The 25,305-nt window shown below is 38.7% G+C and overlaps 1 protein-coding gene across 8 annotated transcripts in view; it reads right to left on the bottom strand.

The window, feature by feature from the left end:
* The window catches only part of NRXN3 (neurexin 3), a 1,036,119-nt gene that overhangs the window by 135,515 nt on the left and 875,299 nt on the right, over positions 1-25,305 (bottom strand). For all 8 annotated transcript variants that reach the window (XM_074868521.1, XM_074868522.1, XM_074868525.1 and 5 more), the window contains one exon: positions 6,715-6,886. In XM_074868521.1, coding sequence (XP_074724622.1) covers positions 6,715-6,886 — 172 coding nt within the window. The remainder of the gene's footprint in view (positions 1-6,714; positions 6,887-25,305) is intronic.

Genomic DNA, 25,305 nt, shown 5'->3' with positions numbered 1-25,305 from the left:
GAACCTCCCCAGGTGCAGCTTTGAACTATTCCCGCATGTCCTGTCACTGGATCCCAGGGAGAAGAGCTCAGCACCTCCCTCTTCCAGTTCCCCACCTCAGGAAGCTGTAGAGAGCAATGAGGTCACCCCTCAGCCTCCTTTTCTCCAAACTAGACAAAGCCAAAGTCCTTAGCCACTCCCCACAGGACAGGCCTTGCAGTCCTTTCACCAGCTTTGTTATCTTGCTCTGGACGCATTCAAGGACCTTCACGTCCTTCTTAAATTGTGGGGCCCAGAACTGCACTCAAGGGGAGGCCACACCAACACTAAATACAGAGGGATAATCACCTCTTCTGAATGGCCGGTCACACTGTGCTTGATGCACCCCAGGACACGGTTTGCCCTATTGGCTGCCAGGGCACACTGCTGACTCATATTGAGCCTGCTGTTGACCAGCACCCCCGTCCCCAACATCCCTTTCTGCAGGGCTGCTCTCCGGCCACTCCTCTCCCAATTTATATTTGTGCCCGGCATTACTCCATCCTAGGTGTAGGATCCCCATTTGGACTTGTTAAATTTCATCCCAGTAATCATAGCCCAATGCTCCAATCTACCTAGATCCCTCTGCAAGGCCTCTTGTCCCTCAAGAGAGTCAACAGCACCTCCCAGTTTGGTGTCAGCAGCACACTTGCTAATGATGCATTCAACTCCTGCATTCAGACTGTTGATAAATATATTGAACAGATCTGGCCCTAGAACCGAACCTTGAGGAACACCGCAGGTGACTGGTCACCAGCCAGATGTAGCTCCATTCACTACAGCCCTTTGAGCCCTGCTGTTCAGCCTGTTCTTCACCCAGCGCACTGCGTACTGGGCTCATCTCACAGTTGGACAACTTGTCCAGAAGGATGCTGTCAGGGACAGTATCGAAAGCCTTACTGAAATCCAGAAAAACTACATCCACAGCCTTCCCTTCATCCACTAGGCAGGTGACTTTATCATAGAAGGATATCAAATTAGTTATACAGGACCTTCCCTTTCTGAACCTGTGTTGACTGTGCCTGATGCTTGCATTGTCCTTTAAATGCCTTTCAACAGCACCCGGTATAATCATCTTCAGAATTTTTCCAGGTACTGAGGTTAGACTAACAGGTCTGTAGTTCCCTGGGTCTTCCCTCACACCCTTTTTGCAAATTGGAATAACATTGGCTAGCTTCCAGTCAGCAGAGACCTCCCCAGGCTCCCAAGAGCTTTGGTAGGTGATTGAGAAGGGTCCTGCCATAACATCTGCTAGCTCCTTCAGTACTCCTTCAGTTTGCTGGAAAATCTCTTGAAAGAAGCAAGTAGGAACTCAGACAGCTTGCCTTCTTGTCTCACGTAACGTGCCTGATACTAACCAAACAATTTCAGATCTGTCCACCAAGTAAATGAAAAATATATTGTAGCAAGAGAGACTTCATGCCTTTCACATTTTAGATAGGTAGGGACATCTAGACCACTATCACTTTAACGTGTACTTCTGGAAAGCCTTTTATTTGAGGCAATGCAGGTGAGAAAGAGTGACTTTGTCTCACATAGACTACTAAAGATGTAGTTCAGTGAAGACTTTAAATTGGCATAATCCAGTCTTGCTGATAAAGGAAGTTACCCTATTGTTCCCTGTCCCCCGACTAATCATTTTCACTCCCATGTGGCCACTTTTCCTGGACCAGTTACATGGTGAATGGCATTGGTAAAGTGATCCCCCTGAGCAGAAGATGAGAGGGAGTAGAAAACAGAAATTGGGCTATTTAAGCAATATGAGTATGGGAAGGAGTAATCAAAGAATGAGCTCCTCTGTCCAGCTCCAGCTGTATTCTATGGTAAGATCCATCTACATCAGCATTTTTGTTTGAATCAGAAGCCTGCCTCCAAGGTGTACCTCCCAACTCTCTCCACTTTCGTTCACTTACTGAAATGCTCTCAGGGAATACAAACTGGATTTCTTCCAAATGAAAGTAAACCAGAAGATAAGACCTAACTGTTCAGGGGCGTTCAGTCCTTGGGACTGGAACTATTCTGAAGGAAAACCCCAGAACAGATATCAGAGTCTCAGAAGCAACTTTCTTCTCTATAGCTATGCACTTAGCAGGCCACAGCACTTGCCAAAGCAGTCAAAGAGTCCCTGGAGTTCTGCTTTCAAGAGCTAACTGTCCAGCTTTTCCTAAAGTCCAACTTCCTCTCAAATGTGTACTTGAGAGAGAGAATGAAGTAGGGGCACAGAGGATGAAATCTTTTTTCCTTTATTCAGTAGCAATAGATCTGCAAATTAATGTCATTTGAAAGGGCAGAGACTCCTAAAAGAAGGCTGAGAGATCACTCAAGAGAATGATAAAGGGGAAAAAATATAAAATCTGTATTGGGTAGATGAACTAATGAATCATGATAAGAATCCAGTTGTTTAATGCTGTCCTATTTCTTATTTTTAAAATGCATTAATAAAATCCAGCCTACAGTTCTCTTTCTAAATCATGTATTTAAACGACAACCTCCTCCTGCCTTTTGCCTCCCTTCCTTTAATCTTCTCCTTTAAAACATTACTCCAATTAGACTTTATTTTTGTGTCACTGATACTCTTGCTTTACAGCTTCTCTTCACCTAGTTTCTTTCTTTTTTTTTTTTTTTTTTTTTTTAACTGCAGAAAATGTAGTCAGTGCATGGACGAATAAACAGGAATATCAGGCTTGTTTCAATGTACACTACAAATCTGGCAACACATGAAGTATTTCTTTGCAAGCAAAGACAGAGGACAGAGAAAAAAAATAAATCCTGTCTAAGAATTAATGAAAACTTAGGGACTGAGGTATCCCAGTTCTGTATCAAGACAGAAGATTTGTTTTTAACTCTTCTGAGAATTGCCAACTCCATCCCAAACCTCAGGATTCCTAATTTAAATCCTTCTATCCCACTGTAAAGTGTCTCAAATTTGATGGGTTTTACTGCAATCTGAAACAAAAACATGTCAGATGCTTCCTCTTCCTGAATTATCTTTCCTATCTTACATACTCTTGGTCCAAAATGACTCCTACTTCATCACTAAAAAGCTTTATTTAGATATAGAGTAGGCTCTCAGCAAGAACATAAAAGCAAGAAAATAACAGTGACCAATCACAACCTGTTATCTGGGATGTACACCAAAGGGTGAAGGCACGTGAGACAACAGAAGGGAGGCAGTCATGGAAAACTGCACTTTAGGGCATAGAAATTCATACATGTGTTAGCAAAAGGTATATACTTTGACTGAGAAATACCTTGTGATGACCAGTTTAATGAATCAAGCATCAAGAAACTGGCTATCAGCACAGCCTATGGAAAAAGCCCATCTCCTTATTGTGTACTTGAGGGAGAGGAGAAACGGCAAAACTAACTCAAATAGATCATAAATGGCTCGATGGTTTTGGCTGAACTACATCACAGCAGCTGAATTGCAGATAGCAGCCTCAGTGTTAATGCAGCTATTTGCCATCACCCAGTTCTGAGGAGCTTTGCTCAGATACCTGTACTGGGCCACTGTTCAGAGTCTTACTGTCCAGTAAGAGAAACTCTGGCAGGGTTGGAATGGTACAAACAGTGAGAGATATCCCTAATGACAGGTTATTTCAGTCACAAAGCTTAGCTCCAAGTTAATTCCATCCTTCATCATTCCTCTCTAACCCTTTTCCTCACAAGAAAGCATAAAGCTCATGTTGCAGGTGACTGAGATGCAATTGGATTCTATAAAAAACACAGTATCAGTGCCTGAATTGTAAGTTTGTTGCTTTTCATTTTCTTTCTACTTCCTTGTCTTTTATTTGAAGTTGCAAAAATAATCTTTGGAGTCTTTTAGTCCCATTGGGCTAGTTTTATTTAATTTCAATTTAACTGTGTTTTAAGGAAAGCAAATATTCTCTCTCTTTGCTCATTTAATGAATATCCCACTTTTATTTGTATTTTCCATTGAGCAAGTAATTATGAGTCTAATGTATAATCCTTCTACAGGTAATAAAACTCAGAGAGGAGCATGAAAATGCCATTCAGAATGCAGCCCTGCTGCCTGAAGATTACACCACATGTGATGACGAAGAAGATATTTTAGTTTATAAAATTTGCAAACATTAGGGATGAGGAAGACACTTTAGCTAGTTTAAAAAATTTGCAAACATTAGGCTGTAGCACTGTGGAGAAAATCACGTACACATGAAATTGTTCCTAACAGCATACCCAAACATGCATGTGCTACAAATATGATGTTTTTTGAAGCTACAAATAACTGTGTTTCCAGAATTGAAGTGATTCTATGCATAAAATACAGGATTCCTTAGCTATTATTACAAAAGTTTGATATGAATTGCAGTTTTAGCAGTCTCCAGCTGAAACACACTGGATTAGCCTGGGTCAACCAAACCACAAAGCTTTTTACAGAGTAGAAACTCTGCTGAACACTGGTTTGGTCTTGCACTCAGTATGAAAAACACTAGTACAAGTTTGGTCTGTGAAAGACAAAAAATTATTAATTTCAAAAGCTCCTGTTTGGTCTTCTTCTAAACCATTAATTGCTCAGGAAATGGAACTAATAAGGATTGATTTCCCACAGTTATTGGCTCATTGAAGTTTTTTCTGAATCTGAGGCATTCATAATGACTCTTTATTATATGGATATTCTGGCATTTAACATGAATTGAGATCAAGCCACAGTCCTTTCCTCTGGGAGGGCTGGAACATTGCCCTTCTCCCTTGGTTATTTTCCCTAGCCACGTATGATCTTTATTTTTTTTGACTTTTGCCCCTATTTTAAATTCATCTAGAAAATTGGTTTGAAAGAAACTGGAAAAAATAAGGGAGACACATGCACACACACAAAGTACAATCCCATAAGCCTTATTTTCACAGGGACAGGCTGAAAACTTAATCATCTACAAACAGCCAGGAATTGAAATACATGCATGGAAAGGAAAAGGTGTCTGGAATATAAAGGTGTCCTTTTCCCTTGGGGTACAGCTGCATATACTCAGTACTAGCTCAGAACATAAGATTATGCTGATTCTATAAAACTATACATCTTCTAATGAAAACAGAGGAATACCTTTAGCCAAGACAGAAGCAGAGGGTACTGAGGCAGTCTCCGAGTGTGATTTATTTTCCCATTTAAAAAAAAAAAATCTCTAAAGCAATGAGCTGAATATTTTGTTTCTTTACACCTGGGACTTCCTACAGCAAGTAATATAAGAAGAAAATTTATTCATAGCGTTTTTACTGACTGTAATTGGCTGCCAACTGGATCAGAGGTATTTTACCACAAAATAATTGATGAAAGGAACAGAAGAAGGATGCTCAGTTTGGGCCTCTCTTAGCCACACTTCTCTCTCTGACCAATGGATAGCAGAGCTAGAATTTAACTCAACATGTCTGTCATGGCTTCGAAAGCCATTGCTTTCTTTGAAAGCAATTATTTCATAGAAATAAGGATAATTATTAAAATGTACTCTTTTGCATATACATCACCAAGACACTGACAAAGTGTAATGTTGAATATGTGGTAGAGAGCACCACAGGATAGATCACTCACATTAAAAACTTTCTTGTACACTTTCTGAGTGAGTGAAAGAGATGAAGTTATCCCCTTTGAGAAATTTATTAGTGTAACATTGCATAAACAATTAGGATATTTCTCATAATTTGAGTTTAAGTGGCTTCTGGGCAACTCCTACACAACTAGCAAATTGCCTCACGTTTGTCACAGAATTCTTCCTTCTGTCCCAGGTCAGTTATGTACAACCTAGAAAGAAAGAACTGGAAGTTGCTTAGACTTAATACTGGAAACCAACAAGAAGATCATGGCTTGATCTTGGACAAAACATGTAATAAGAAGAATGTGGTTAATGTTGGAATTCTTTCCTTGTGCTCGTCCTGCCTTTTGTAACCACCGACATCACCAAGCCTCCGCTATCTTACGCACTGTCAGCATCACATACAGCAATCTGTTTTTCATTTGTAGTGAGTTTGACATTTTAGCATGGTGACATATAGTATCATGAGGTTGTGATTTGCCAGTGGTGGTATAAAACATGGGATAGTGATTCAAGAGCCAGTTGTTCACTACTCCTGGTGGATTTAGGGTGATGATTTTCAAAAAGATACTGAACTGTTCTGCTGCATTTTGACCTAAAGTCAACTGAGTTGACAGTTTTGGCTAGATTGTGTGTCAACCCTCACATTTGCAAACCTAAAAGAGAGAGTGAAATTCAGATGATGAAAAATTATGAGGCAAGCATAAAGTCTTCTTAAATCTTGCAACTTAATCTTCCATATTCCTTACATTTCAACTCTATATCTATATAGACAGTATCTTGGGTGTGGCCAGTCACCTCTCCTTTCCGTAAGGTCTGTTCAAAACTCTTCTCCCTTAAACTGTTAGAAAATATCACAAGTAGCAAAACCAAGTTTGTTGTTGAATCACTTTGTAACTCTCTGCAGAACCAGGATTCACTGACAGACCTCTGAAATAGCGGGATCCATGTGCATCATACCACACAGCTGGCATGCTTATTCTTCCACTGTAAGGACCATTACTTTGTTTTCCAACAGACAGAATGTGCACCAACAGGCTGGTCAATTTATTGAGATGAAGCAACAAAGATTTATATAGCAACCAGTCCTTATTAAACATTAGTTTGCAGGTATAGATACACTGAAAAATAAATAGAAAAAAGTATGTACCTGTTGGGTAGTGTTCGTTCACTGGCCAGCTGTCAACCTGAAGTGTGGCATTGCCACCATTCCTGGTAAAGCGTACCACATGGTATTTGCCATCATTTACAGGTGTGCTTTCCTCTTTAATAGAGATGTCCACTGTACCAATATTGAAGACTACACCAATCTTGCCTTGCTCCTAAAATAAAAGAAAAAAGAAACAAAAGCTTGGAAATTGCTGCCTATTAGGAGAATGTTCTTGGCCTATAAATCTCTAATGGGTAATTGTGCTGGTAGATGGCACTGTAGAATACACACAAGTATCATTCTGAGCTTTGTCGGACACATTTCATTGGCTCTGCTTCAATACAAAATATTGTCTTTTAAACTCTTCTTTACATCATTCACCTGAACATAGTGACCCATTTGTTCCCTTAAAACATCACAGAAGACAGGTGAGAAATCAGGCAGAAGATGTGGATAAATAGTTATTTGAGCAACATCTCTACTGATTATTGGTAGTCACTTGTTCAATTGTCATCCGAAATGCAGCCACAGGCAGGCTATATCTCAACAACTATTTTGTTCTGTTATTCTGCTTGTGAAACAAACATCCACTATCCCAAAACAAATAAACATGGGATCTAGCAGGGAGAATGCAGTTACAAGACGGGTGGAACTACAAGGGAGCAAAAATGTAATTAGCCAACTTTGACTTTGACCACCTGAGCGAATCTAATCACTCTTAAACAAAATGGAAAACCTTCCAGACTAGCAAAAGACAGGACTGGCCACAGTCTTTTACTTTTCTATGTCAGACGCCAAGCAGCGCCTTACCAATAAAGCAGTCCTCCACAGTGTTTTCCCAAAACTTTCCACCTGTCACTGATTGAAAGGGAAGAGAAGGCAAAGCCAGTTATACTAGCCATAACACTTCCTCCTGCAGCTCCCCTCATGTAATTCCAAGTAATGATCATATTCATTGACTTTAGGTTGTAAAATACAGACCCTAAGTATATTCAGATTAGATATCCACATTTAATACTACTGATTTAAACAGTGCCAGAAATTCCCGTCACTGTACAATATACAATTAACAGGAATGCATCTTCAAGCCCTCAATAAGGAGATGCACAGTATGCTGGTGTCAACATTTATGAAGGCAGTTAGGTGTACTGCATGGATTCAAATGTGGTGCAGACAGGCAGAACTAAAATGTATCATATAGGAATCCAATACATTTGCTAGCCATCCACACTATAAAATTGGCAATAGCTTTGTAAACTGTCTCAACTGGAAAATCAGGGAAGAAACACGAACAGAGAGTAGATGGCCATCTCATATCCAAATATAGTCTCTTTGAAGCAAAAGGGGCAAGAGACAATTTTGTTACTGTTATTACCTCACATATCTGCTTGGTGGGCAGAGGAGTCCATCCTTCAGGGTTGTTACCCTGACTGACTTCACTACATTCACATTAGCAAATCTCAGGAATAAGAAGGAAACCTCTCCTCTTGTACTTGAGGGCCACCTCAGATTCCTCTCCTCAATTTACTCCTGTTTCCTGGTATCAACAGACATTTTCCTTAAAACCCCCATGTTTTCCAATTTCTCACAGAAGCCTTTCCTGATTTCTGCTTTACCTTACATTTCAAAATTTATTCATCAAAATACTCATCAGAACTTCCTTATATCTTCAATACCCTTCTTTTTTTTTTTTCCTAATACCATCCCCCCTAGTCCTCAGACTACAACACTGTTATTAGGAAAGGAAAACAAACAGTCCTGTAGCTGAAGAGGTCATTAAAAATTTGGACTGTGCTTCAACTACTTGAAGTTTAGCACTGTAACAGTAAGCACCCTGATTTTTCTCTTGTTTCAAAGGTAAATTCTAAACTCTGCAAAATGTATGCTGGACAGTAACAGTCTCATGTACATTCATGCTGCTATACTTTGGATGGACTTCCCTTCAAGATATCAGTAATCTTTTTTCACTGGAGCATGGGGTAAGTGGATTGCTGCTCCCAGCAGATGCATGAACTCAGATACATTTGAAAACAATCAACCTTTCTTCTCTTATGCTACCCCAAAACCAAAGGAGTTTTCAGTGAACAGAGATTTATTTCAGGTAAAACCATTGCTGGCACAGCTATACCATTTCCTTGACACATGAAGTATGTGATGTCCCAACACTGGTTTAGTGAATCTTTTGCTGGCAACCATATAATTATTTTTATCTGCATAGCAATTAGTAAAGGACAAGTGATTAATTTTTGCTCAAAGACTTACAGAATATCTACTGACCAGGTAACCTGACTACTGACTCCATGTGGTTTTGCTACATGCTGCCTTATAATCAACCTCCTGGACAACCCATTGTACATTTTTTCAATTGCCATCAATACATCAATCTTCATTTTCAAACTGTGGCTGCTCAGAGAAGAAGCCACCTTGGTGAAGGCATAATGTGAGCAAGTAAGATGAAGAAGAGCTGCACCTTATCTAATGGACAGATCTCCACCACCACAGAAGAGGAAGGGATTAGGAAGTCTTCAACAGAGTGGAAGTCATGTACCTTCAAGCCCTACAGGCTTACCAAGGCAGAGATAAAAACTTGCAAGTGGAGAAAGGGATAGTGGGAATTTTAGGTAATCTCCCCTGCAGAAGGAGAAAATGTTTCTGATCTCTTCTTTGAGGAAAAGGAGATAGCACCTTTCGCCATTCTCTTTCCCTGGGCTTGAAGGAAAACCCCTATTTAAAGGGCTAGTGATAACCCATGGATAAGAGGGCAAACTGGGAAAGAGAGAAGGTTCTGGAAGCAGAGGACTGCAAACTGCCAGTGGCCTTCAGTCTGCTGGAGAGAGGAGGGAAATGAGCACACTGGTGCCCTCTGCATCCCAAGCAGATGGTCACCCCCTCCCACAGCCAAGGGAACACAGCCCTTCTAAAAGCAGCATAACACTTTGTTGCAACTGAGAAATGCAATAATTTGTCTAAAAAAAAAATCATAGGCCTGACTGAAGGCCTACTCCAGCTCTCTTCAGTCTGCACTTGAGCAGAGCAAAACTTTATGCCAGATTTTGATACTCCTATTTGGACTGAGTAGGAACTTGTCATAAAAATGGTTCTGTTCCAATTACCAGGATAAAAGGCAATATAACACAGTATGCCAAAAGCAGAGCTATTGAAGCCAAACTGTACACACAGACTTCAAGATAGAGTTTATTCATGATGGATTAGATCTCTGGGGTACCACACACTACCAAAAAAAAAAAAAAGAAAAAAGCAAGCAACAGTTAGTTTATGCATTCCTGGCAGAAAAAAAAGTAAAGCAAAACACAAAGGAAATCCTACAGCAAAGAACAGTGACCATGGACACAGGGGGCAAATCCAGGATTTATTTTCAAGATCTCTTCAATTCCAGTTTCCTACCACAACACCTCATTAAAAGCAGTTTTTACCAAGATCTACTTTCCTTCTAAAACTGAAAGACAAGTTTTACCATCAAACTTTAACACTTCATGATGGATGTGACCTTTCATTCCTTTCCCCATACATTCAGCTAGCAGATTTTCTTTCCACATTACCAAATACAGGTATTAACTAGACCAGTAAGTATGTAACAAAGAAAGATTTACCATTGAGCCACTTTCAATGGTAAATCTTTAATGTTTATTTTGTAGTTAGAGAAAATAAATCCTAACCATACAGCAAGGGAAAAGCTGAATACGGAGCCACACAGAGTATGCTCCAAAAGGGTTCAAGAGAATTTTAACAGACAGTGTACAGTTTTTCCTCTCTGCTTTGGTATTCACTGGGCTGTCCCAAACACTTCCCATGAAAAGGTGACCATTAATTAAAGTTTTTGAAACCTCCAAGTGACATCAAGTGTTGGCCCTATATCTTGGAAAACTGAGAACCATTTTATTTATAAATAATGAAGTGAACTCAGCATTCAATCTGTATTTTACTTCTCCCCTTCTTTATTTAAGGATACAGTGCCAAGAAGGATTTTTAAAGTTCCTCAGGAATTTATATTTTGCTGATTTGTCCCATAAAATTGCTGCGCTCAAAAGCCACATTACCGTTTCCTCACATACAGTCCTTCTGGAGATAAACTTCTGCCATGATGTCTCCAAGACTTCAGGCAAATAATTATAATCACATAATGGAATAATTGTAGATAAATTCTAAGAACAAAAAATGGCAAAGTACTAAAAAGAATGTACAAGGCCTCACCTTGACCTCTCTATTCTACACCATGTTCTTCCACAGGCTCCTGGCAACAGTTTCTTGTTATATGCACTGTTACCAAAACATTTTGAACATTATTAAATGATATAGGGGGTAATCTACAGCCTGGATCAGGAGATCTGCAATCTATTGCTTGCCCGTAAGCATTATTTCACTTTGGGCAACTTTTTCTTTTACCTTTCCATGAAACAGATTCTTCATCTGTGACAGAGGGATGATAGTCACCTGTCTTTCCAAGTTCTACAAGCCCTGTAAACCCAGATATATTTTACTTAAACATGATGATATCCTGACAATCCCAACCCTTTCAGCCCTGAGAGCAACTACCATCCAAGAGGAGCAGGTCCTAAGGTCTTCTCATTTTCCAGTTTCAACTCCACCAAAACCCATTCCTTTACTCTGAAGGGACCTCATGAACGTTTTTGAGGTCTGACATTTTTTTCAGGTATGATTTTTCTTTTGTTTCCCTCCACCCAAGGAGAACTAGAGCCTGACTGCATGCAAATTGTCAGGTCTTTGTTTTCTCTGTGCTGTGTCTTTACATTTTGAAGGCATCTGTCCTTCTGTAGCAGACCAGGTGGAAAGAAAGTCAAATGGGGGTGGCAGTGATTTTGTAAGGTGAACAGTTGGGAGCGTATTAGAGAGGACACATACATGAACAGCCACATGCACTATGTGCTCTAAAAAGGGCTTCACCTTTGGGTCTTCTTTTTCTTTATCTAAAATTCAAATCATCCAGACTGAAAGTAAATAGCTGTTCCCTGTGTGCACACAGCATTTAATTTCAAAAACCAAGAGAGAGAACCCCAGGCCGTAGGAGAAATCCTACTCTCAGCTGCATCGATATGAATTGATAATAAGTCTGTTGAAGACACTCGATTCCTACTGATGCAAGTGGAAGCAGAGTTTATCCCAGTAACTTTATGCTGTTTAATTTCTTCTTCTGAAACTAAATGTGAAAGTAAAAAAAAAGCATTTATAAAACATAACTGAAATCTGACTAGAATCCCAGGATAACTGTGTTTTCTCATACTCATTTTACTTCATTCTTTAAGTCAATACTGTGCAGACTACCTCCTCCTTCCTCCCTGGCTGGTTCCAACATGACTAGACATCAGCCCAAACCTGGCAGACAGTATTCCTAGTTACTGCTTCCCGAAGATCACTGCTGATTTTGCTGCTCTCATTTGAAAGTGATACAAGCTCTTTCAGTAATATAACAAGCCATTTCGAACTGTAGGAACATTTTGTAAACTACTTCTTTCCCCCCCCCAAATGCCACACACATACACTTTAACTCTGCTACCCTCTAAATTCAGGAAAATTGCTTTGTTTTCTTATAACCCTAAGCACTGCTTTTCCTGAAATGGCTTCCTTCTACTTAGGCTCCTCAGACTTGCAGTCTATGTTTTTAAAAAGAGATTGAACTTTTATTCCTCCCTCTTTGGAATTTTTTCCACTTTATTCTTTTTCTTTGTTTGATTTCCTTTGGGTTTCTGTTTAGGGTTGGTTTGTTTGTTTGCTTGTCTGGTTGTTTGGTTTTTTTTTTGCTTAGTCTCAAACTTGATTCTGGATGTTAGTCCAGCTGTCAGATTGCTTGCTTTCTGTTTGGGAGATTTTGCACAATGGTCCTAAATGTAGTGAGGTATCCAGGAGAACTGAAGGTATAGATGTATATTCCACAGAGGGCATTCACTAATTACTACATCATTAGATCACTTTATGTGAACTTTCAGTGTAAACAGAAATTTAGAAAGTTCTTTACTGATTAGAAAGGTAGAAAAACCCAGCACTGTGCTTAGAGGACCTTTCTGAGCTGCAACTAGACGTAAATGTGTGGCTGGACAGGCCTTTCCAATATATGTATATCAATGGATTTAAGAAAGGGATGTGTTAGAACCTGTATTCAGCACAGAGTATAAGGCAGTTACTTCTACTCCACTCTGTCTGGTCCTATGTAATGCCACTTTTAATACCACTGAGAGATAAGTCTGAAATCAGAATTCAATATATACAAAACTCTAGACTTGGGTAAAGGGAGAACTTAATGGATGAAGTCTTCCTTTATCCAAATAATGATGGCAGGGAAGGCATGCTCAAGAACCAGTACAGCTACCCTGGCAAAATAATAATCAACAGAAGCAGCAAATGTTAAAAAAATGACAGGCACTGAAGCTCACTTGACTTGCAAGCTTTTAATCAGGGTTCCAACACTTTGCAGTTATCTTGAAACAAGAAAAAAATGTTATTAAGGTGAAAGGAAGTACATAGGCAAGCTAATTTTGGCCAATTTTTGAGGGCTATTATAAGGAACAGTAGGTTGTTTTTTGTTACATACTTCTTGTTGCTACTTCTTTAAGGTGCTGAACCAGATCTACTAAATGCCAGTTACAAACCTATTTATCAGAGAGAACAATACACACACAGGACAAAATAAATAGAAATTATTACCCTTCAGGGTCATGGTTTTTAAAAGAAGCAATTCTCACAGATACATAATTTATAAGGCTAAAAGGGACAATTATTATAATCTAGTCTCCTCTAAAAGTTTATATGAGGCCATATATCTTGTCTGAATCGATTCTTTGTTGAACTATAGGATATATTTTAGAACAACACTTATTTGTGATTTGAACATTTACAGCTGAGGAAAGAAGCCTTCAAGTCATCGCAGTTGTTGCTTTGATGAGATTGGTCCAGTGTTGAACATGGTCAAAAAGGCAAGTGGAATGTCAAGAATTATAAAGAAAAGGAACAGTGTACAAAAGGAAAATCTCTGTTATAAGTTAATGGTGCACCTTTGACTTTAATTCTTGAACATTGTACACAGATCACTACAGGCTGTCTCAAAAAGAAAAAGAGGTTATATAAAAGGTTCAAAAAAGTACCACACTTGAAATTGTATATACAACCCCATAAAAATTAGAGATGACTAAGCACTATTTTTTTTATAACTCAAAGAACTACAAATATGTAATAAAATAATTTGATAATAAAGTTTAAGCAAAGAAAGTACCTTTTGAGACAGTACATAACTGAATTATGCAACTCCCTCTCACAAGATGTTTTGGATGCGTAAGATGCATTCAAAACCAGACAAATTCATGGGAGGAAAGTCAATCAAGCGCCACTGAATACAACAATGTGAATATAACCTCCTGCTCAGCAGTTCCTTAAAAGCAGATCACTACCATTTCTTTTAATTTTTACTTACTATATTGAAAAAACATCTAGCACCATACTTCTATAAATGATTTGTAAGACAGTGATCAAGTCAAAATTTTCTTGAAGGTTCTTACCAATTCTTGTTCGTTTTATAAAGTGGTGAAACACTGAAAACTGGCAAAGATTAATGAGAACCTAATCTTTTTCACTGAGGGTTTAGAAAGGGTAGTTTAGATAAACATCTGCCACAGCCAGGCTGCTGTATTTAGTCCTGCCTCAGAGCAAGAAAATGCTAGAGAAGATGACTTAAGGTTCCAGCTTCATCTTTCTGTGACTGTAAAATCTCTCCCCAGCTTTACAGAGCATAATAGAAAATCACTCAGCTCTCTGAGTTTCTCACCTGAAAGCAGGTTTTCCAATCCTTCATTTAATCTTCCGCATGGCCTCGAAACTCCTTCAGTTTAGTAATACCTTTCTTCAAATGTAGACACCAGAAATTTTTAACTTTAGTTTACAGAAATTACACAGCCACTTTTGTTTTTATGTTCAAAGATCACATCATATCCTTTGGACACAGTCTTACCGCCAGGGCTCACATTTGAGGTTTATTCACTATGACCAACAGTCTTATTCAGGAGTGCTCTCTGGGAGTATCCCTTGTATTGAAAGATGACCTCTACTCTTTGTTTTGATACACATTACATTAACTAGCTCAAGTAAAATGTATATCAATTTCTTTATTAAGAGCTTACCAAGCTTTCCAAACTGCCCTTCATTTTTTGCCAGTTGACTGTTTATGTGGGACACAGTCTACTAGATAATACTTTTTTAATGGTGCACACTACAAGAAATTATAGCACAGCAATACAGTGCTACTAAACTTTGTCTTATTCTTCCAGTTCTTGAAATTTTTTTTTGACCAAACACCCTTGCAATTTCACAGAAATACTGAGTTACCAGTGGGATGTGAAATTGCAGTTCTCTTCCTTCACTTTTACCTTACCTTCTGAATCTCTCCCTTCATCTTTCCCTCTTAATCTTTGCCTTTTGTCTAATAAAAGTTTCTTTTACAAACAAAACTATCCTGAAGTCAAGCAAAAAAAATGGACAAGAAGCTCAATTCTGTGACAACTCTACCAGGATCAGGAGTGAACACACAGAAGGTGTTTTGGCCAAAGAAAAGCATGTATGACATACAGAAGCTGCTTGTTTTTTTCAACCCTGCACCTGATAAGAGCTTTCTGCATCACTGCAGGTTTTTAGGTGACATTAATACACAATATCAACAGAATTATACTTAGGAATTAATTTGGCACCAGAAATTTCCATATTTTATGTAAGGTACATCAGTACGGTTTGAGACCTTTCAAATTTTAACTCACTCATAGAGGTAATTGAGTCTAGTTACAGTACCTGGTTGAAAGACAGAAAAGATTTCTTGTCTGCTTTTACTGCTGTTCTGCCGTACCTTGAACAAGTCACTTCTTTTTCTCTCCCTCCATTTTGTCTTTTTATACTATGAAGCCACAGGTTTATCAAACAGTATATTTGTATATTATCTACCACAGTGGAGCCCTGGTATCCAGTGGGGCCTCCAGATGTTGTTGCAACACAAATAATTAATATCAAGCACAGTATCCTGATCTACAGTATCATCATTACCGTAAACAGGCTTGTACTAAGCTCACCTTATACCCATTTCCTCAAAATCTGGGGAGCACTGTGGAACATCTATTTGATCTTACTTAAATCTGACACCCACTGAGCAAAGCCTAGTAATCAGTGATATTCAGTGGTCTTAAAAGGGAAGCTTGCTTCTGTGCTATTCAGTGCCTAGGAGTATATGCCCAATTAAATCTTTTCTTCCCATGGCCTAGGAAAGCACCACTACACTGCCTGTCAATTACCAGGTGGTAAAATGTTACAAGAAATACATGCAGGTGTGTTTAGGCCACACAATTTGTGGAAAACAACTGTTGTTACACAGCTAGTGAAGCTCCAGCCACGAAGCTGTTAATCCCTCTCATGTAGGGATACCATCATGCAAGTAAAGACACAGAAATTAGCAGCGTGATGGAAAGGGGCATTTCCTAGGGAAACAGAATGCAAAACGAATTACAAAAGTGATACCTGCCCATTGGTTCACTAGCAAATATGTTGTTCAGATCATTAATTTGTTTTCCCAGCTTACAATACACATCATGAAAACCTGCCCTATCTGATGGTGTGAACTCCTGCTATAATTAGGATTAAACATTCTGATGGTGCCTTTTGAAAATATTAATAGTATATCCTGGAAAGTTTTGTGAAATTATACCTTTTAGATATGATTCTGGACTAGAACAGAAATAGGAACCAGTCTGAATGTTGACGTTGGCTTCTGTTTTTCTAAAGGACTGAGCCAATCCATACTGTGTGCTGCATTTTATACTCAACGCATCCCCAAGCTGCTGCACTCCTCCTGCATTACGGAAGTTGGCTGATTAAAAGCAAGCCTTTACATTTCTGTTTCTAAGTGCTGCCGTGTAACTCACCCTTCAGACAAAAATGTGACCAGCTGCTAAAATGTCACATCCACTCAATAAATGACTGCAGTAGCAAGTCAGATTTTAGTAGGACACAAGAACAAACAACTTGCTCAAAAGCAGAGATCTTCCAGGAGAAGATATCTCCATCCATTTCACAATGTCTTTCTTGGAGTTTTAATCCACTGGGTAATATTGCCAACAATTTACACTGACAAAAGCTAAAGTGGCAGTTACACAAAATACTGCATCAAAGATCTGATACAGGCAGCGTGGAATAAACTACATACCTTAACTACTAGGCTTCCTTATCAAGAGCATTGGTACAATTGTGAGATGTCTGTGGGCTGAAGGCACAGCATATATCACTCTGTAATAGCAATCAGGGCTGTCCGTCTCAACCCATAACCCACAGAAAAGTGAGCACTTGTCAAGAAGATGGCATTAAAAAAGGACACTGCTGTCTGACAGGAAAGGTGATCACAAATATCAACTTGCCACCATCCAATTAACCCAAGCACAGTAGATATATAAGTGCAAGCACTGAAGAGGCTTTGACTGAAATTAATCCATTTAAACTTGGTTTTGCCTAGAGTATATTTGTAAACTCCCTTCTACCCTTAATCATAAACAGTATTTTAGGGTTTCAGAGTGTTCCAAAAATACATGCTCAAAGGTATTATATGACTAAGCACTATATATTATTATATTTTCCTTACTCATTGTGGTTTTTTTATGGAATTCTAAAAGAATTTAATGCATCCAGGGTCTATATTCTATGTTCCTTTTGAAATCTACGAAACAGATTTGATGAACTGTATATAATATCAACAGCATATTGTAAACAAAGGAGTTGGTCTTCTTTACCAGACAAGCAAGAGGTTTGAGCTAAGGTTCAATAGGCCTCTCCAATCAGACAAGATAATGAAGAAAATATGAGTATATGTAAACACAAACAGTGCCTGGATTCAATAACAGCTTATTTCTAGCTTTTCAAAGCTTGCTTTTTTTAAACTGCAGAATTGGTTTTTTTAAAGCAAGTGTAATGCGGCTTTATGAAAGAGGTTTCCTGGGATTTAGAATGGGAGTAGAAAATACACATTATAATACACATGAACAGTATGTGAACACGGCAGTATAGGAAACATATTTCTAATGAAAATATCCTAATTACCCAAAATCATTTACTTCTCTGCAGATTTTAATAACTTTCTATGACAGAGCACTACTTGGTAAGGAACAGTGGAATATTAGTGATGGAAAAAGAGAAGAGATGCACATAGTGCTTTTGAACACACAGCTCATCAAGGGGGCCCCCAGTACTACTTGCATGTTGGAAAGCAGAGACAAGGAGAAATGACTTGCCAAAATTTTGCAGGAACCAGGAAAAGTTACAGGAACAGAGCAAGTAATTGAAAAGTCCTTTAATTTTTAGGTCAGTATTTTGTCATTTACATTACCTTGACTTTGCTGCCAAAGAACATTTCAAGCATTCATATTTTACATACGTGTAGGATGCACTGACTACTAAATAAATTCACATAGAATCCTGCCATTTTCCTTGACAGCCTTTATATCTAGCTCAATGCATGTCTTCCCATGATCCACTGTTGGGGGATCTCTGTCTAGTATTTTGTGGTGCCCATTTCTAGGCCCTTCAACCTGAGCACTTCTACCCCCAGAATGGCACTTGGCCCCTCCAATCCCAAAGGCATTGTTACATTCATCTTCACCAAAACTCAAAGGGCTGTGTCTGACCTTGTTGGAAACAGCACCTTACACTGAGGCTGAATTTTCCCACAGAGAAAAGATGAGAATTCTACTGAATTAAGATGGGCTGCTGGGAAAAAGTTAAGATGTGGCTATTTGCATATTTGTTTCATGTTGTGGAATTTGCTTACTGTAAAGCTGCTTGGCAAAGTGGTATCAGCCAAAGACCCTTGCCAAGTTTGTATTATGTTAGTTAGATCACAACTACTGATGTCAAATTGAAACTTGATTATTGGGAATGGATGTCATACATAAAGCTGAAGTACTTCCAGGACTAATTTTTTGGCATAGTAGGTGTGGGCAGGAGTAGAGAGTAAGGAGAAGATTAATGTCACCATTTCAGCTTCTGTACCTCTTTCTGGTATCTTCTCTTCTGTACCTCTAAGAGAAAAATGAGACGTGAAAGGACAACCAATATATCAAAGGAAACTGCTTTCTTAGGACTGTGCTGAGAGCCTAATCCTATTGCAATCCCAGCTGCCCTTAGATGATGAGGGTTGTCTAGATTCTCTAATACTTTGAAATCAGTTGGGAGAGAAACACAAGTGAATTAAGCATGAGGATGCACTCCTTGACTCAGCTTCTCTGTTCGTATGGCCTCACTCATTCACATTAGTTTCTGTGGGAAGAAGCTAGTTTTATCAGGCCTTCAGGAACAGACAAAGGACCATCTTTGAAGACAACCATCTATTCATAAATCATTGTGGCTACCATTAGAAGCATGGGGGTAGAGGCTGCTCAGGGCATGGGAGGTAAGACCAGTACAGAAAGAGCCCCAAGGTCCTTGGTCATTCCTTGATCAGGGCAGAGCTTTTGTGAGTAAACTGAAATAGCCAATGGAATTTAGAGCTACAGGACTGTTGTGATTTAGACTATACTGTTCGTGCTTATGTGCTGGAAAGAAAACTTTTTTTGCCTTTGTCCAGCACTCTGTGATTTGGCGATACTCAGTAAATGCTACCCAATTACAAGAACAGAGTTCCTCTCCTCATTCATTATTTTATCAACATGCTGTTGAAATTAACAGGTCAAACCCAGACATTTGTATTCAGGAGAAAGCCCTACAGAGGACCCAGATCTCAATAAGGATTTACCTTGATACTCTATGTTCAGAACAAAATATCATAGCTTTTAGAAATCAACTTTTAAAGAACTGCCATTTTGTTTAGGGAAATTAGTAAGATGTACCTTATCTCACCTTTTTGCAATTATATGAATATAGTCCCAACTCCCCAGCTTTTCTCCTTCCTACACAATCTACCCACCTGACTAGCTGATTGGAAGAGTCAATTAAATTGTAACAGGTTGATTGTGTGAAATACGAACTGAAGGAGAGATAAGGGTGATGGATGTCTATTACGGCTGTTGTCTGTGGCTGTTCTTCATGCAGATGGAGGACAGTATTGGCAGCATATGTCACGGGAGTTTGGGCTTGGAAGGCAGATACAAGCAGACTACTGATAAAGGAATTAAAACCAAAACAGCATGGCGGCTAGCAAGCCAGTCCGACAGATTGAACTGCTGACCACCTTCCCAGCTTCTGCACTTCTACACCTTACCCAGATCTCTAGGATCCCACCTCCATTCCTACTGCTTGCCTTTTACCTCTGTCTGCAAAGAGGGAGTCAAGAACCCTTAGCTGGAAAGGGGCTAAAGCTAATAGCCATTCCAGCAGATGCATCCAGGCAGTAGCCGGTCAGTTAGTGAGGCTGGCCTGGGTGAAAATCTCATAAAACACTATGAATACTGCTTGTTTCTTGAAAACCTTAACACATCCTGGATAACCAAGTGCTTTAGAAAATGGTTATTTGGGCATTTTGGTTGTTGGAATACACAGAAGCATAAGGTGATGGAGATCAGCAGCTGTCCCTACAGTGAGACTCTCACTACAGCTTCAATGGTAAGGCACACAGGATTATGACATCCCGGACCTTAGAGAATAACAGGATACCTTGTACATCACAGAGTCACTGGCCACTGCTGCCACTGAAGCCAAGGTCTTAATCTTTTGCACTAGCTGTGACCTAGGTTCCCGTAGAGTTAAAAGTTTATTGCCATTTCTTTTTCTCCTAAGAGTTTTTTTTTTAACAGTAATCCTGGATAACCTTTCTTCTCACATGGTTCTCCTTCTTGTCATATCAGAGTTTGGACTTGTTTCTTCTCCCAGTAGGTATACTGTTTCATTTCTCTTGGCATCTTCCATCTTCTTCATTTAAGAAGTCCCAGACTACACTGTAACAGGTAGGGGCTTCTCTGAAGTCTGATAAAATCTCAGAACGATTTCACCAGACACTTTGTGATATAACACCAGCCCACATGCAGAGATAACCTATACTATAGTTTTACAGCTGGATAAAACAAGCAGATTGTGGTTCTGTATCATGATATTGTGATGGTCTTTTTTCACACTGGAACACAAGTTAACCTAATTACAGTCTCCCTAAATAGATGGGTACAAATGATAGCCTGAATGCACAGCAAATTCCTATGTCAGGGCTATGAAAGTTTCAGAAGGGTTTGCACAGCTTCTCACCATTGAACCTCATACACTAACCAAGAATTGTCCCAGTGCATGAAAAGAGACCATCAATGAATGGACAGAATACTTCAGGGAGCACAACAGCTAGTTCAACATTTAAGCTTTGTTTTGAAAGAAAAATATCAAAGATTACGAAGAAAACACATTATACTGGCTTTTAGACTTTTCAAATTTACTGTAGAATAAAGAAAAATTAATAAAAAATTACAGTGGTTTTATTTATTTACCCAGATTTTGTTAGAACTTTTGAATTTTTAGATATATTACTTATCTTTCCATTTGGTCTTTATTTTCATCCTCCCTTTTCCTTTGAATTGAAAAAGGAAGCAGAAAAGATGACAAAATGAGATAAAGCACAAATGTTCTTATAATTTATAAGTCTAAATGTCAGATATTTATTTTATCTGAAGACACAATTTTCTAAACTAACTGAACTAACAACCACTGAAACTAACTTTTTATTTATACCTTTCCCTGGTATAATATGTGGGTTTCTCAAATTGGAATTACAGGCAGAGTATAACCACTTTGAACTGGTAGCTAGTTGGCTCTAGTATTATCTTAAAAAAGACACATCATTATAATCTTTTTTAGTACACAGTATTTATTCACTGCAATCATGGCTATTGCTAAAGAGGTTGGCCTTCCTTAATCTCCCCACCAAACTTTGGACAGCATTATCTCAAGAAACCCATAAGAAGAATTACTATCACAGGAGATAACATTGCTGCCCTAATAAGGGCTTTTCTTGACATTGAAGCATGTACTATGTGGTGGCAAGGGAAAGTTTGTTGGGTATGTTTTATTCTGGAGTTTGTTCAAATTTGTTGGTAGTGCAAATAAAGGGTGCCTGAAAGAGAGAGCCTGGCCGATGTTAATTCCTCATAGATTAAGTTACTTTAGCAGTTTCATACAGTTGTTTTCTGCTACAACCCAATATTTTTGACTGCCATAATTACAACAATGGAATAGGAGAAAAATATTTGAATACAATTTCTTCAGGAAAAGTTATTTGGATCTTACTGTGTTTTGGTGCTTTTATAAATTTATTTATCAATTCACTTTTACCATGATACACTTTCGTACTTTCAAGTGACTGAGTCTTGGATTGTTTGGGGGTTATTTTGGTTTTAATATTGCATGTGAAACACTTAAAGATGCCACCCTAATGTAGTGGGTTCAGTATCACAGTCAGTGGTTAACAGCTCTGCAATCTTCAAGGTGGTATTGGATGCATGCACTTCCCCCAACATTTAGGGCTACATTTCTTTCTTCGTGAAACTAGGTAGGTGGTTTCAAGAAAAGGGAACATAAAAGCCTTGCCCTCTTTTCTAGCAAACACTTCACCAACAGAATGAACTGAAATGGGAAGAAAGCATGGAAAAAGCTTTATTGGTTTTGTGAGAAAGGTTAATAGCAATAGCTGCATTTAAGAAAGAAAACAGTGATGAGGGAAATCAAAAAACCGGCAGCTATGTCTTGATCTGGATCAAAGCAATAGAGAGGGAGCTGTGCCAAGTGGCCAAGTGTCTCCTATGAAGCACCAAGTGTTTCCCCATTTTTCTGGATAATTTCATAGACATGCAAGATACAATACTTAATTTCTCTCTCTCTCTTTTTTTTTTTTTTTAATTTTTTTTTTATTTAAGCAACAAACAGAGATGAAAACTCCCTACATGCCATCTTCACTAGCTGATGAACCTTCTGGGAGGACTTCAAGGAAAATGAGTGGGATTCAAACCTACAAGCCATTCTCTTTTCAGGCTTTCAGGACAGATGGCCAGTAAGGAGCTCTAAATTATTCTCAGTGTACACTAAAACCAGACTTTTTTTTTTGAGGATTTGAAATTTTCCAACCATTATCAATTGGGCTGAGACTCTAACTCATTTGCTGGAGACTACCAAACAGCTACAAAAGAACTGTGATCTTCTTTTATTACCTGTGTGTACTGAGTTCAACTGCTAACTAGAAAGGAAGGGCATTGTTTAATCCTGGCACCATTCCTTTGACTTCAGTGATGTTTATCTAGAAACATATTTGGCTTGAAAACTGTTGCTTTAAATTGATCCTCTGAGTCTTCTTAACCCTGTTAGCAGTTGAATATTGGGTATACTGCATTATTTTCTGAGATCCACCTGTGGTTTATTTGCAAAAGCCACTTTTCTATCACTGTATTGACACACAAATGGAACCTGCACTTAACCCTGCCACATTTGCTAACTGAACACAAATCAAAGATTTCCAGTCTTCATTGTCAAAAAGATGAACTACATTCTGTCCAACTCAAACAGCCCTAGTATATCCAGATCAGTCACTTTCCAGAAACGATGTAAGCCACAATACCAGGTCCTGACCACTAACATTTCAGAACATTTCCTTCTTTTGACTATGGGTTTATGTGTACTTTTCTTGCTGCAACAATCAATTTTGAGAAAAACATGATCTGAATTGCTCCTTCCTGAAGAGCCTCTCATAAAGACATGAAAAGGAAAAATGGGGGAAATAAAGGAGGTGGCAAACCCACAAAAGCATCAACACCATGTACCAAAATACTACTGCTAGCACAGATCAGTGTCTCTACTAGGTGTCTGAGATAGTTGAAGAAGAGAACAGATGCAATGACTCATGTTACTAAAGGTACAGTGCTTGTGATCAGAGCTGAGTTTCCTGGATTGTTAAATCAGCAACTTTCCTGAGTGACGAACTAAATATGTTTCAAATGGTATTTCAAAGTTACAGTTGGTTACATTTGGCCATGCTGACCTTAACAATGTCATGTTAAATATTGTCTTTTTAATTAAGGTAATAGCTAAGCTCTGAGGAAGAGTATTGTTTTTCGCTTCATTAATTTTACTGTTAAATGGAAAATAAGATATATAAACAGATTAGCAAAGCAGCATGACAGAAAGGACCTTTCAGTTAGCCTGAACTGTCACCACAATACTCATGGGTCCAGACCCATCAGTTTCTAATGCTAGGCAGGCTGTGTGTGCAGGAGCCCCGATCTCAGAATTGCTCAGCACCCACAATTCCAAACACAACTCATAGGATCGACCAGCGTGCACCCAGTCTGACAGTCACACTATCTGGTCTCCACACAATACAGGTTAAGCTTCTGCATAAATACAGGTAAACCTTTTTCTTAGCAGCAGAAGGGCACTTCTGCAAGATCCCTTTCTGTTGGCTGCTGGAGTGTTAACACTGAATATTCTTCTAGCACGATAAAGGGAAAAGTTACATATGCCAACAGTAATTTAGGCAGCAGAGACAATGATTGACATTGCTTACCAAAGTTTAACCAGATTACAACATGATACAACATTGCTATCATGTAACATAATCATTCAGTTTCAAGGGAATTACTTAGATTTGAATTAGAAACTAAAATTAGTAGAGCTTTACAGAGACTTTTGTAATAAGAAAGTATCAAAAAACTTGAAATACTTCAACCTGGGAAAGTTTCTGATGGGAAAGAAAAAAAGAGATATACAAAATGATGTACAAAACTGAAAGGGTAAGTCAAGCACTTAGATTCATCTTTTCTGATTAACAGACAACTAATGAAACTGAGATATTAATTTACTTTCTTTTTTAACACCAATGCTCGATCACAATCTAGGCACATGCTCCAAACTATTATTAAGACCATTGCATTAGGAGTTAACATTCATACAGATAGCAAAAGTTTCTAAGGATGCCATTTTCTTTTTAAGGAACCAAGAATAAAGACTACTGTGCTTCAGAGTATGATATGAACATATAGCGCTTAGAAAGAAACTTTTGCAAGAGTCCAAATCGGGAGCTGCTTCTTCTTCTTGTGTTGGCTTTGCTTGGTAAAAGTTACTGGTCTAGAAATGCCCTTCTGGAACAGGCTGATAATACTTCTATGTTCAAAATTAGCATCCTGAATATAGGGGCACTTCTTAAAAGCTTTCATCATGAATTGGGGTACTGTTTTCATATGCAGTAAATGCTCAGCCTGATTTTTCAAAATTAGGCCCACCCATCTCAACCAAAATGCATGGAAAAGAAGCTCCTTCATCCTTCAGAGTTATTAGAGAAAAGTGTTAACTTAAACAGTAAGACAAATAAATAGCTTCCCTCATGCTCTCTTTTTGCATGCATCACATCACTCTTGCTCACAAGATTTTTTACAATTTAAGGGAAGGTTCTCATTGGATCCATTCCTGAGAACATCTGTAGCATATCACTGCTCGGCAGGTAAAGGGGGACAGCTGGCAGAGCATTTACTCCAGTGACTGTGAAACAACAAGTCACCTGTTTTTGTGAAAGGAATCATGGTTTAATAAATGAATTGGAGAGCTGCAGGTCAGATCTTAATCCTACCCCTTATGGTGGAAAGG

This window comes from Strix uralensis, chromosome 4 (genome assembly GCF_047716275.1).
Source record: "Strix uralensis isolate ZFMK-TIS-50842 chromosome 4, bStrUra1, whole genome shotgun sequence".
Lineage (NCBI taxonomy): Eukaryota > Metazoa > Chordata > Aves > Strigiformes > Strigidae > Strix > Strix uralensis.
Note: the sequence above shows the minus strand (reverse complement) of the source record. Positions and strands in the feature narration are given on the sequence as shown.